The 14,670-nt window shown below is 43.7% G+C and overlaps 2 protein-coding genes across 3 annotated transcripts; both read left to right on the top strand.

Annotated features, from left to right (window-relative positions):
• Positions 1–456: 456 nt before the first annotated feature.
• ankrd54 (ankyrin repeat domain 54) lies at positions 457–5,079 on the top strand. The gene is made up of 8 exons (XM_080008814.1): positions 457–1,075; positions 1,429–1,476; positions 1,789–1,887; positions 3,347–3,418; positions 3,619–3,666; positions 3,849–3,976; positions 4,373–4,483; positions 4,615–5,079. Exons 1-8 carry the CDS (start codon positions 700–702, stop codon positions 4,687–4,689), a joined length of 957 nt encoding a protein of 318 aa, XP_079864940.1. The 5' UTR covers positions 457–699; the 3' UTR covers positions 4,690–5,079.
• Positions 5,080–5,587: 508 nt separating this feature from the next.
• On the top strand, positions 5,588–14,589 carry hmgxb4a (HMG box domain containing 4a). 2 transcript variants are annotated; one of them, XM_080009959.1, is made up of 13 exons: positions 5,588–5,694; positions 6,557–6,661; positions 6,933–7,039; positions 7,198–7,273; positions 7,621–8,190; positions 8,589–8,792; positions 9,127–9,305; positions 9,810–9,891; positions 9,989–10,053; positions 10,189–10,285; positions 10,629–10,804; positions 11,631–11,753; positions 14,034–14,589. In XM_080009959.1, the coding sequence occupies exons 2-13, from the start codon at positions 6,625–6,627 to the stop codon at positions 14,076–14,078; spliced, it is 1,761 nt and encodes a 586-aa protein (XP_079866085.1). In that variant the 5' UTR covers positions 5,588–5,694; positions 6,557–6,624; the 3' UTR covers positions 14,079–14,589. The 2 variants fall into 2 exon arrangements, with proteins under 2 accessions (XP_079866085.1, XP_079866084.1); XM_080009958.1 differs by having other exon boundaries at positions 6,933–7,069.
• The last annotated feature ends 81 nt before the right edge of the window (positions 14,590–14,670 follow it).

Raw genomic sequence — 14,670 nt, 5'->3', positions numbered from 1 at the left:
TAGATTCGGTTCCTGACGAGTCTTTGGGTAAAACAATGATTCGCCTGGTTCGGTTGGAAAATCGATTCAGTTGGTAATGCTATTATTCATAATATATATATATATATATATATACATATTGTAAAATAATAATCCCACGACATATTATACCCTCTTTCTCTCGAAAACGTATTTTGGCAGAAAGATGTAAAGTATGAATCACAAAAAAAAATTACTTATTGTGGTCGGATTTGAAAGTGTAAACCAGTCACATTCTACACAAATGACGCCAAGTACCTCGGCTTTTTGCCTTGGACTTGAATTGCGTCCTCGGTAATCGTTGTCAGTTTGTGACCCGCAGATTCGCTCGTTTGCCGGACGGACGCCCGTCGCCGGGGTCATTTAAACGACTCGTTCGCCACGAGCGCTTCGTTTGGCGAGTCTTACGTCACTAGTGGACCGTGCAGTGGGTGTGTCTTTCGCGGTGGAGAGAAATGGAAAACGTGAACTGACGTTGTGGACATTTTGGCGATTTGCTCGGAGAGACGTCGAATAATAAAAGTAGTCGATTGAACCGGAATGCCGAACCGAGTGGATTGAGGGGCTCTTCTGTGGAGTTCACTCGTGGCAATGACGATTCCGCTCCGTCTCTGGTTTGTGAATCCCGGCGACCGTACGCAACAAGCTTCGCCCTAAACCAGCTCTCATGTTCGGGTCACCATGGACGAGTGGAGCCCAGTAGTCGAAACGGCTTCGGACAATGGTCGAACGAGTTCGGAGGGGGAGTACGCGGTGGAGCCCGGGCCCCGGAGCCGAGCGGAGCAAGAGGAGGCGAGCGGGGCGGACACGAACGACGGGACGGGCTCCGCCACGGGTGGTTTCGGGGTGAGCGGGATCGGAGAGGGGAACCTGGTGCTGGGTCGGACCGGCCAGACGGCCGAGGCGGAGCTCCGCTACCTGCACTTGTTGTGGGAGCCCGGTCGGGCCGATCCGGGGGCCGATGTGAGCGGCAAGCTGGGGAAGATGACAGGGAGCAGGGCGAGGAGATACAGCAGAGCCATCCGAAACGCTGGTCCTGTTGGAAAGGATCTGCATGGTTAGTACACCCTATAATACTCTGAACATGTGACATGAGGTATTTATCACATTGCTCTGAACAAGAAATACGTTTTCTAACTTTGCTTACTAATCAATATTATGTTTTTCCCAATTGGACAGAAATATCTCATCCATAACTCAAGTGGTTCTACTGAAATGCAGCCTTCTAATACTATTTTCTCATGAACAGCATGAATAGCTCCAGTTCCATCTGCAACCTCTTGGGCTTTAGTTCCAATGGGACTGTATATCTGTGAATGAAGCCTTTGTTTGCCTTTCAGCATGGCACATTTGTCCAATCATAAACGCGCATTAACTTCTGTTTGTTCGGATGTGCTCGTATTTCTGCAGCCGTGAAAAGGCTCAGAGAAGCAGCCAACAGCAACGATATTGACACAGGTATGAACTTGATGGATGCCAAGACAAGATAAAGAAAAGTGTTTAGAGATCAATGTTTTTTGCCAAAAGGCATCTAAGATAATATAAGATAAACCTTAATTAGTCCCACAACGGGGAAATTCACATCATTCCAGCAGCAAAGGGGGGACAGCAGAAAATAGAGAGCATATCAAGGTACACACTATAAACAATATAAAATATATAGAAAACATAAAAAATAAAAAAATCACCATAAATAGGAACCACAGTATTAAGTGTATTGCACATATCTTGACACATTGCACATCAGGGATTATTATTCTGATCTTGCAGTGCGAAAGCTCCTCCGGGACAGCATAGACCCCTGCGCAGCAGATGACAAGGGAAGGACTGCCCTCCACTTCTCCTCCTGCAATGGCAATGAGAGCATTGGTGGGTTTATTGCTTTCGTCCTGTAGTGTGACAATATCCTTATCGGGCAATAACACGATTATAGCATGGTGCCAAGTCACACCTTTGCTATAATATAAAACCTGCATGCTGCGCTCCCATCCATGACCCTTGACCTTTCTCTGTGGAATGGTGAAATGTAATAAACAAGGCACAGTGTGGTTATGATATGTAAAATCCTTACTTTAATTTATATTTGATGAAACAGTCAGATAATTTAACTGAAATTGTAACAGCTTTACCTGCACTGATCGGCCACAACATTTAAATCACCTTCAATATTGTGTTGCTCCCCCTCGTGCCGCCAAAACAGCTCTGACCCGTTGACACAAGGTGTCCTGTGGTATCTGGGATCAAGACGTTAGCAGCAGATCCTTTAAGTCCTGTAAATTGCGAGGTGGGGCCCCCATGGATCAAGCTTGTTTGTTCACAGATGCTCCATCAGATTGACATCTGGGGAATTCGGAGGCCAAGTCAACGCCTTCACTCTTTTCATGTTCCTCAAACCATTCCTGAACAATTTTCGCAGTGTGGCAGGGTGCATTATCCTGCTAAAAGAGGCCACTGCCATCAGGGAATACCGGGGTGTTCTTGTTCTGCAACAATGTTTAGGTGGGTAGTACGTGTCAAAGTAACATCCATATGAATACCAGCACCCAGGGTTTCCCAGCAGAGCATTGCCCAGTGCATCACACTACCTCCGCCTGCTTGCCTTCTCCCCATAGTGCATCCTGGTGCCATGTCTTTCCCAGGTAAACCACGCACACACACCTGGCCATCCACATGATGTAAAAGAAAATGTGATTCATCAGACCAGGCCACCTTCCATTGTACCACCACTGCCGAAAGTGCCATTGTAGGCACTTTCGGCGGTGGACAGGGGTCAGCATGGGCACTCTGACCGGTCTGCGGCTACAAAGCCCCATAGGCAGCAAGCTGCGATGCACTGTGTGTTCTGACAACTTTCTATCATAGCAGCATTAACTTTTTCAGTAATTTGTGCTACAGTAGCTGTTCTGTGGGATCGGACCTGAGGGGCTAGCTTTTGCTCCCCACGTGCATCAATGAGCATTGGGCGCCAATGACCCTTGTCGTTGGTTCACCGGTTGTCCTTCCTTGGACCACTTTTGGTAGGTACTAACCACTGTTTAGACCTGCATAGACACCTGACCCAGTCGTCTAGCCATCACAACTTTGCCCTTGTCAAGTTCAAGTTCAAGTTCAAGTCGCTCAGATCCTTACGTTGGCCCATTCTTCCTGCTTCCAACACACCAACTTCAAGAACTGACTGTTCACTTGCTCCCTAATATATACCACCCCTTGACAGGCGCCATTGGAATGAGATGATCAATGTTATTCACTTCACCTGTCACCCTTCACCTTGGTTTTAATGTTGTGGCTGATCAGTGTATATCTTAATTTCCCTTCCTTGTGCCTCTAGTGCAACTGTTGCTGAGCTATGGTGCGGACCCCAACCAGCGGGACGGTCTGGGAAACACCCCTCTCCACCTGGGTGAGAGAGGCCATCATGACATGCCCTCAAATAACTTGTATAATGTATCCATAATTATCCCATTTGTCCCTCTCATTGGTGATTTTGACATTTGTAGAACAAACTTATAATCAGTTGTCTTTAAGGTCTTGTCTTAAAGCTCAAGGGAAAAATAGATATTTTTTCTTGCTAACGAACAATTCCGTCCCGTGTATCTGCAGCTGCTTGTACCAACCATGTGCCTGTAATCACCACGTTGCTGAGAGGAGGTGAGCACATTGGGACTACACTGAATTCATGAGGTATTATTGCGTAGACATTTTCAACGCAGAAGTCCACGGAAGAAAAATAGGTTCCAACCCCTTTGAATGCATTTCCTTTTAAACCTGGACTTGTAGTAGGACATGGTTTATGTGACACAGATTATTTAGGAAGTCTTGTCTCTACTCAGGTGCTCGCGTGGATGCCCTTGACCGAGCAGGAAGGACTCCGTTACATTTGGCCCGTTCCAAGCTGAACCTGATCCTGCAGGACGGAGATTCACGGAGCCTAGAGACCCTGAGAGGAGAAGTCACGCAGGTATATAATGTATACATTCATAATGTATATTTGACAATGTGTCTTCTTCAATGCAGTTCAGTAATAGGTTGGCAATACCACACTGTCCAATTTTTTTGTCATTTGATTTGTCTCTTGAACATGATTTTATGGATTCTGATTTTTTATTTTTTATTTTTTTATTTTTTGTTCATGTTACTTTATCTTTATCCTTTAATCTGCTGGAACCGACGCAATCTTCCAACAGAGATGAGTTGAGAGTAGAGTATTGTGGCGTACGGAAGAAATGCTGTGGCTCATTTGGCATGATGGTTGTACGGAATCTCCATCTTGCTAGAATCAATGCTGGCTTCCAGAAAAATCGAGGGAGGTTGAATTGAGATCGGCAAACTTGCTTACTTTCCCTCTCTCTTGCAGATTATTCAGATGCTGAGAGAGTACCTTAATTTCTTAATGGGCCAAAGTGAAGCCAGGGAGAGGCTGGAGCACATTTCCACACAGCTGCAGCACACACGCACCAAAGAACAGGTGAGACACTAGCCCTCACTCGCGTATCAATGCCAATCCATTTTTGTGAATAAACCAATATCTGTCTTTCCCTCAGGCATGCAGTTTGACTGTGCATATTTGTATTTACCCACAACTTCTCCCTTTTACAGGTGGATGAGGTCACTGACTTACTGGCCAGCTTCACATCGCTCAGTCTACAGAAGCAAAATCTGGGGGATAGGTAGAATTTACAGAGTATTGTGGCTGTGTGTTTCGTGTCGTGTGTGTGTGTGTTTCTGTGTGAGAGAGCTAGTGATTTTATTTTTATTTTCTATTTTTGTCTCTACAGACTTTCCCTTTTTGCCAAGGAACACCACTTTAGCTCTTTGGTGAAAGAACACTTTTTTTTGTTTTAAAGTAATTCTTCTCATAATTGTGGAATCGGTTTCTTTTCCAAGAGAATATTTGTCTCATTCTGCCTTTGGTTTGTTTGTTTCTTGTTTTGCCTTGCATGGTATGTTTAAATAATCTCTTGAACTTGAACTTGAACTATTATATGTTAACCGCATTCTAACAAACTAGTTTGCCCTTTTAAAGTGGGACGTCTGCATCAATCGGCTAATAAAGACTATTTGGATATATCGGTGAATCACTGTGTTCTTTCTCTACACACGCATGCACACACACGCACACGCAATCGGGTTGGAGCAAATTGGTCTAATTGAATCTTTAAAAACGGCACTGCCTGGGAAACGTATCGTCAGAGGTGATCCAAACGTGTCGTCAGATAAGTTAACGTTTTAGATGCAGGTGTTGTGATGTGTGCGTACAGTTTTGAGTAGGATGTTTGCGGTGAGTATTTGTTTACACTGCATCCTCACCCAACTGTGTCGCTCACACAATGTATTCCCAACGGCTACCGTCTCGCGGCGCTGATTGGCTGCGCTCGCTAAGCCCCGCCCCCAGACAACATGCATTGTTGCTCACCGATATCAAAGATGGCGACCGGACCCGCGTAAATCGGTGAATCCATAGAGGTAGTAAAATTTAATAAACCATTTCATTTTGTACCTCCCAGTGTTGGTTAAATACACGTGGTATAAGCGGCTACATGCACAGAGTCAACCGCATGGAAGTCGTTATGTTAGCCAGCAGAACAAGGCGGAGGCCTAGCGGCGCCTAGAAGCCCCCAGCTGGAGTAGCAGAGCTGTCCCGGGAACCTGAGCTCATTCCCGGCCGGACCAGTACAGGTGGATCCACTGACTGCTGGGGGTCGGAGGCTGAAAGCGAATGGGAGGGGGTGTGTTTGTGTGTCTTTACGAAAAGTAGGCGGGAATTCGTGTATCAATTTGGTACTACTGTGTAGTAAACAGACATAATTGTTTGAATAGTCAGGATTATTGGGTTGTTTTAGCGGGTGCTCAACAGCGGATACACATTTCTACCTGCTGCGACAACAGTGTACAACTCCTCAACTGGCTGCTTTTGACCTGGGTGACTCGAGCCGGACGCGGGGATGTTAAAACACTCAGCTTTTGCATCATTGTACATGTTATATATAGTTATAAACCTTTCGTATTAGACCCTGGTACACTCAGGAGATGTACCGGTTGTAGTATATGTGTATGCGAACTTGAACAACTTCCAAGTTTAGATGTGTGAATAGTGTGAATTTCTATTGTATATTGCCAAATGTTCTCCTTTTTAAGTTACTTTCTTGGGTTTATTGAATTTAGTTTTTGTTTTTTTTTTTAATTCGTAATACTTCATTATTATTGTCTCAATGTCTTATTACTTTATTATTCCGGTTCATGCTATCCATGTCCAGTCCGTTTCAAGTGGCGTCAGATTGTCACCCAGTTTGAAAGCCAGTTGATGCGCTGTGTACACATGCTTGTCTAGTTGAAACAGCCAGTCAGTGCGGACTGTAAGGTGACTACTAAAATACTTGTTTACTGTTTAAATGCTTCGAATTCGTTTTTTTTTAGTTACTAAGTTAATAATATTCGCATTCACTCAGTGCTGCGTGTATTTGGTCCATCGCTTAACCTGCATTTCAGCATTCACGCTTGTGTCCTAAAATAAGTGTCACATATTGTATTTATTGAATAGGTTCCTATCTGGTCTTGATGCTGTGGTTAGCTGCACCCTGCTACAAGTTGACCTGTTGAAGGGGAATCATGGCTTTTGAGGAGATCACAAGTAAAGGAGGAATGGGTAATTATCAGAATTGAATATTGTTATTTCTCAATGGTTTCAACACAGTTAATAATACGATAATACAACAATGCATAATCCGAGAACGGCAAAAGGTCCACCCCCATCCCTCCACCTTTTATAGAGCAGTGCCATTGTTTTGTTAAACAATATTATGCAACTAAAATGAAATTGGTCTCATTTTATGCATGGAGCTGTGCACTATACAAAAAAAAGGTGCATCAGGTGTAAAACACAAACAAACAAAAAATTTGTTGGCTGCTTTTGTCAGATGTTGGGATGGAGGGAGACCGGGGTTTGGTAGCAGGTCGTAGCCAAAGGGAGAAGAAGAGGTCGTACAAGGACCTGCTGAGGGAGGAAGAGGAAATTGCTGCTGAAGTACGCAAGTCCTCAAAGAAAAGACCCAAGGTAGTCTGGCTCTCCACAGTAACTTTGAAAGCTTTGCTGTTGGTCTAAAATGTCTTTATTAAATGTATACAATTTGTATTTATTAACACCTATTTTATATCAAACTTCAAATTCTCTTTTGAAATTAGGATTCCGAACTTTTCACACTGGGAGGGGAACTGCACAAAAAGAAGAAGAAACACAGCGATGACTACTATTACAGAGGTGAGAGAATGATGGAAATTAGATTTTAGGACTGGATATCATTCTACATGATTCCAAGGTTTCTGCATAACATTTTCTAACCAAATATTGTAAAAATTCTTAGCGTATATATCTACCAAAAATATCATACTGCTTCTAAATAAAACGGTTGGCTAATGATATGACCTAATTACTCTTACTGGTTTTTTTTTTTTTTTTAGGCTCACGCAGACTTAACTTATGTATCATGGTTTGGAATTTGATGCTAGAAAATGCTTCAATACTCGATAGAATCAATGCAATTCAGTCAATATCATAAATAAAAAGGGTTTTATTTCTTTGTTTGTCCTTCCTGTCTGCTGCTTCAGACCATGAAGGCTCAGGTCCGCCGTCCCACAAGAAGAAGCGCAAGTCCTCCGACCGCTCTCCGCCGCTCTCCTCTCCCTCCTCCCTCCAGACAGACACAGCCATGGGCCTGCTGCAGGCCATCACCTCCCCGCTGGCTACGGGCTCGGACCCCAGCCCCCACCTGCATAAGAAGCCCTCCTATCCCTCCTTCTCCTCCAAGGAGCGCAAGCGCGAGGGCGGCGGCAGCGCCAGCAAAGGCAGTCACTCCTCCCACTCTCGCCCACCCTCCTCAACGTCCTCCTCCTTCAAAAAGCACTCCTCGTCCTCCAAGTCGTCGCTGTTCCACGGCGGGGCCGCCAAGGAGGAGCCCCTGACGCTGCGGGAGGCCGACGGGCTGAAGGTGAAGCTCATTGTGTCGCCAGAAAGAGAGGACGGAGAGAGGTTTCCCTTCACGCCACAGTCGTCCAAGGGAGGGGTGAAGCGGGAGAAGGACAGGGACCGCACCGTGCTGTCCAAGCCCCCCAAGAAAAAGCAGCAGCAGCAGAGTCGAGATCCGCTGCCCGTGGTAGGGAAAGAAGTGGAGGTGGAAGGTACGTACAGCCTAAGTAACATTCTCTTCAAACACCCCGACTTAGTATGGTGTTTAATAGTTAAATAGATTTACAATAGTGGGGTTGTTCAGCGGATACAGGATTCTGAATCCTAAACTTACGGTATAGACTTCGATTTTTTTGTTTGAGATCATTAAAATGATGTGTTGTACGGACATGCCATTATTACGGAACCTGATTGGCTCATTACGGAAAGCTTCGTGGAACCTAAATGGAAGGTGATTGGTGTGAAAGTCCACAAAAGACAAATTAGCGGCAAGAAGCTCCTGACATCCGATTGTGGGGCAGTAAATGTATCCCAGAATGTAATGGAGAACACTGCTGTTTTTTTCTTTCTGAATCACTTTTTAATTTGACACTCTTTCTTTCCTCTTCAGGCCATTATGGGGGTGGCATGGGGGACGAGAGCTCCTCCTCTGGCGCCGAGCTGGAGGCGGGAGAGCTGGTCATAGACGACTCGTACACGCACATGTCCAAGAAGAAGAAGAAGAGCAAGAAAAGCAAGAAGAAGAAGGATAAAGAGAAGGACAGGGATAAAGATAAAAGCGGAAGGGAGAAAAAGCACAGCAAAGGATCTGGAGGTGGGTGGGATTGGATCATTCAGCAGTGTTGTTAGTTATTTATAAATGACAAATTATTTCACATTGTTTTCCAGTTTTATCCATAATGAACTGGGAGGGCATAACTGAGGTCTTGGCCTAATTAATATTCACAAGCTGACCTTTGAGTGACAGGTCCAAACTTGCTCACTATTAATGTATCTGACATCATGAGAACCAGAAAATAAAAAATGAACAAGGGGGTGCTCTTCAACAAACATTGAAATTCGCTTTTTTTTAATCAGCTCTTTTTTCCCTCAAAGTGAAGAGACGGAACAACCGTAGACCATTAGCTTAACGCTAGCTGTGTTTTCAGAGCCGTCACGGGGCCACGGCCACTCCCACCCCACCGTCACCCACAGTGCTGTGGGGCCGATGTACGCCATGGGCGCCTCCATTCCCCCACACCACCATCAAGGTAACGACGGAGTGACGGAGAAGAAGAAAAAGAAGGAGGACAAAGACAGAGAAAAGCACGAGAAGGAGAAAGATAAGGTAAAGAGGCTGTTCGGTGCTGTCTTCATTAATTGACATTTCATGTACGATGCTGTTTTTTAACCACTGAAATCAAAAAATGGAATTACATTTCTAAGTAGTTTAGATTCCTGTTTTTTTGGGGGTTTTTTTTACCATAGAAGAACCTTGTGTGAAAACCGAACAAAAAAACACAGATAATCTAAATCAGTGGTTCTCAAACTCTAAGATCTTTTCAGCACCCCCTTCACTGATTGGGAGAAAAAAAAAGAGATAAAAGATTAGCATAATCAATGCACTGTGTGTGCATCATGTGTTTTTTTATTATTATTATCATTATATAAAACCAATGTTTTTTAATCACATTTTATTTTAATTTTCCCTGCAGTACCCCTAGGGGTATGAGTACTCCCATTTGAGAAACACTGATCTAAATTGTTAACATAACATAATGTAAGCAAACAGAAAACTTTTCTAACATCCAAGCTTATCGCCTGCTTCCTCCTCTTCCTTCCTCTTCCTCAGCCCAAGAAGAAAAACATGACGGCGTATCAAGTGTTTTGTAAGGAGTACAGAGTCAACATCAATGCAGAGCAGCCAGGACTGGGTAGGTGCAAAATATTGTTTATTGAGTGGAATGAACTCAAAGGGAAATACTTTAAAGATCAAGTTCAGAACATCTACTTCTTTGTCACCCCCTGTAGTGTTTGGCGAACTCAGCAGAAGGTTAGCAGAGGTCTGGAAGGCCATGCCTGAGAAGGACAAGCTGGTAAGTTTAGTTCAGGTGGTTCATTTTAGAATTGCTTGGAAAACCCTGTGATGTTGCGAGGACTGCCATGTTGTTATTTTATTTTTATTTTTTTTATTTTTTTTTGTCGTTTAACCTTTTTGTTCCTGTGTCCAGGTGTGGAGGCAGAAAGCCCAGTACCTGCAGCACAAACAGAACAAAGCTGAGGCCACCACAATCAAACGCAGCAGCTTCACGGATGGCAAGAGCAAAGGTAATGCTCTGGTTATTACGACTATTATTACTGGTTCTTATCTGAGTGAGTTCAAATATGTGGCACGTCTCGTTATTTTCCATGGTCGTGTTCTTTGCAAGCTGTCGCTACACTGTTAAGTTCTAAGACTTGAAATGCGGAGTTGAGATGCATTCAAGTTTAGTCTACTATCCCACACTTCATTAAAGTACATTTTATCCCGCACCCAACATTTGGATCCTGCTTTGCAACACTCAGTCCCAATTCGCTGTGAATTGATTTGTTCCATCCTTCAAACTGATTATTTACATTCCTCTGGACTCCTGTGCTACTACAGCTGATTTGGTCCCACTTTGTGCCCCAGGTGACGTGAAAGGCGTCGGGACAGGAGCAGGGCTGGTTTCCCCCAGCCGAGCGCCCGGGACTCTGTCTCTGTCCCCGGCGCGAGTCCCCGACGTCGACCCCATCGATGCAGCAGCGCACCTGCAGCTGCTGGGGGAGTCTCTGTCACTGATTGGACACCGGCTACAGGAAACAGAGGTCAGCACGGACAGGCAGCCAATAGGCTGCAGTGCATTGCATTTTGGACTGGGTGTTATTACCCTTTGTCTTCAGCTTATTACTTTTTTGGGACGTTTCACAGACAGGGTTTAATCTAAATCAGGACCCAATTAATTCTGCGTCATTGAATCCAGAATTGTATGAGACATTGCTTAATTTAAGATTAGTTTGTTTTATACTAAGAAGTCCTAGACTGAGGTGATGAAGGACTAGTCAGCTCCTTCTGTCTGGTCTTGGTGCTGGTCTTGGTCCATTTTCTCTATTGTCAAGGTCGACCTGGAGGCCCACGTCCATTAACCCAAAGATTATTAGCTAATTAGCTCTAGATTAGTGCTTGACCTGGAAATCAATTTTTACACCAAGACAAGTCTGAGATTATTTTAAACCATGACTGAGAATTGAAATGGCTCATGACTGATCCATTTCAATTAGTCCAGAATTAAAATTCTGATTTAGTCTAAGACTAGGCCAAATCATGACATTATTTAAGCGCCTTTTTTATTTAGGATTTAAAAAAATATATATATTTATACACCAATAAACATTAAGTCACCTTGCATGAATCAATGCAGGTTCACTTCAAATGGCATTCCGGAAGTACAAGAAGAAACAACAGATTTATTTGACTAACCGTGGTGTTAGCATTTGGATGGGATTTCAGACTGCAGGACACTTTGTGATGTGAAGACATTCTCAGTGGAGTGATAACAGAGTGTGTGTGTGTGTTTGTGTGTGTTTGTGTGTGTTTGTGTGTGTGTGTGTGTGTGTGTGTGTGTGTGTGTGTGTGTGTTTCTCTGCCTGCCAGGGGATGGTGGCGGTGTCTGGCAGTCTGTCCGTGCTGCTGGACTCCATTCTGTGCGCGCTGGGCCCGCTGACCTGTCTCACGGCACAGATCCCGCAGCTCAACGGGTGTCCTCGCAACGTCCTGGTATGTAGAGGGAATATTGTCACAGGGGGATTCAGCTCCACAACCATTTGTTTTATACACATGTATATATTTGAATACAGTGGAAACTGCTTATAGTGGTCACGTTTGTCCGGGTCAAATTGATCACTATAAGCGGATGATTATTATCACCATTTTTTTTCTTTTTCTTTATCTGTTTCAAACGCTTTTCAAATTACAGTAGAAATTAAATTATTGTACTGTGTATAATTCAATAATATAATAATATAATATATAATTCAGAATAAAATATAACTTACTGTACTTCAAATTATAATTGAGCTATAGCCTGAAACAGTATTGTGCTGATTACAAATACAGTATAGTCATTAGTGCAAATACACTACTAAGTCACAGCTTGCCAGTGCTTTAAGTGCATTTATACTTTTTTAACAGGCCTGAAAATAAACTGTAGGCTATCAATGCCGAAGTGGTAGAAGAGTTTGAAAACAAACAGATTCATAAATATTCTGATCCTAATCAAAATATAATTTGCAACAATACCAAGTTCACTACTTTTTGCAAAGGGATATAAAAGTTCAAAGCTGTTGAAACCCACATGCAGCAGACCAGTCTCTTAAAAATGCGGGTTGCATTCCTCATCTCAACCCGGGATGGTACAGCTGTCTCCTCCTCCTCCTGCTCCTCGGCTCGCTGCCGGCAGCATTGGTACCCCTACCAAAGCGCTCTCTCACCTCCGCGACGATGTCCTCTTCAGTAGCAGGCTCCGATACAGGGGTGCTGTCATCAGTTCCAGTCCACTGCTCAACCTCCTCGGTGCTGATTTCGGCAGGTGGATCAGCAGTTTTTGGTTCCTCCTCTGGTGACATAACCAGACCTCCTTTCCTCCGGCAATTTCTTATTGGCAAGGCCCCCAGGTCAGCCCAGGCGTCCCGTAGCATGAGAATAGCATCCAGGAGGCTGTTTTTTTTGGCGATGTCTGCGACAGTACCTCTGCTCCCCTCATCAATTTGGCGCAACACAGTGCGGGCCATCTCCCTGCGAGAGTAAGCTTAGCTCTTCTGATGATCCCCTGGTCACAGGGCTGGAGGGTGGAGGTTATGTTCTTTGGAAGGAACTCAACTCGGATGTTTCTCAGTGTTGTGTTTTTCACATCATGGGCTGCACAGTTGTCAAAAAGCAGCAGAATCTTCTTCCTCTCTTGGCCCAATTTGCGATCCCACTCCTTCAACCACTCCACAAAGAGATTCCCAGTCATCCATGCAGAAGCGTTGGCAGCGTGACAAACAGGCAGTGTGCACACCTTTTTGAAGCAGCAGGGGTTCTTACTTTTGCCAATGACAAAAAGTTCCTTCTTCTCCTCGGCGGCAGAACGGGCGAAGAGAGCGATGATCCTTTCCTAAGATTTCTTTCCGCCTTTTTATTGTCAGTTTTAAGGTTTTAGGTCAGGGTTTCGTCAGGTAGTGCTCGAAAATAAACTCGCAGGGGCTTTCCCCGTCCGCATTTGTTTTCTGTCTCCATCACTAGCAGCCATGACTGTTTGTCGCTGTTAGAGTAGAGTACACAAGGTAGCCCGAGGAACACCGAGTTTCGCGGCTGCATCTCATTGGCTCGTTTTTGGCAGTTTGTGATAAGCTTCGAGGAGACTTTATTTCACTGAGAGAGAATGACTTCCCTTTTCCCGTCATGATTTGCAATGTGCACCGGCCTCAGGTAGCCAGCTGGAAGCAGACGGGCTACCGCGATGCAAAGCATGATGGGAGCCAAATAAAAAATAAATAAAATGACTGTAGTTTACAAAAACAAATCCTGTATAAAAATGAACACTGTAAGCAAACTACTTTACTACTACTTACTATATGCAAATTATTTAAACAACAACATTTGTATAGAAATGATTCTGTCCTGAGCTTTTTGATCCATATAAGTGGTTGATCACCGTAACCGTGATCATTATAAGCGGTTTCCACTGTATTATAAAAAATAGAAAATGTAATATATCGGCGTTGAGTTAGAAGATGAGGCCTCCCCCAAAATCCAAAAAGATCTTCTCGCCTAAAATATTTGGGCTGTATTACGATCCAGCATTGTCAGTACCACCGTACTCAATGACTGGTCAGTAATTGCTTCGATTGATTGAGTCTTTTACAATTATAGTTTTCAGGGCTTTATATAAGCCCGAATATATGGTATTGAAGCGATTTAATCGCATTTATGCCATATTTCCCACAGCCATAATCGGGGCTTTTAAAGAAATGTCCTTCACTTCAGAAATGTATCTCTCGATCTTTCTCTCATCAGTCTAACACCTTGGACAACATCGCCTACATCATGCCGGGGCTGTGAGCGGCTGGTGAGAAGCTGAGTGTTCCATCAGTGAGGAGCCAAAGTGTTTCGGCCCCGCAAAGTGATTTGAGCGGACAAGATTGATCGTCGGAATATAGACTTTTAACGAAGCGCCTACTTGAGAATATGTGGACATTTTTTTAGTACCATCATCATGCTTTTAAATAGTATTTTTATAATGTTATTCTCCCCCCTGTTCATTTTCTAATCGTTTTATTGCTAAAGGAAACCCATTTTACTTAACTCTTAACTTCCTTGGTATGTCTGCTTGGTTTATACTGTTGGTATGGTGGGATTTGTTATGAGTGTGTGTGTGTGTGTGTGTTTGCTAATGTTTGACTGTTGCAGGTTTGTTATGTAAATGTAAACACTGCAATAGACGGTGGCCTAAACCAATGTTTGTTTTTATATACATATATATATATATATATATATATGTGTGTATGTGTGTGTGTGTGTGTGTGTCTGTGTGTGTGTGTGTGTATGTATGTATATATATATAAAATCATGTACATATACAATAATGTCAAGGTCCATTTTTTCTTATCAACGTAACATAATATATTTGACACCTGTGTATTTCTTTTACCAT

The sequence above is a fragment of the Zeus faber genome (assembly GCF_960531495.2).
Source record: "Zeus faber genome assembly, chromosome: 11".
Taxonomy (NCBI): Eukaryota; Metazoa; Chordata; class Actinopteri; order Zeiformes; family Zeidae; genus Zeus; species Zeus faber.
This window is presented reverse-complemented; position numbering and strand designations above follow the sequence as displayed.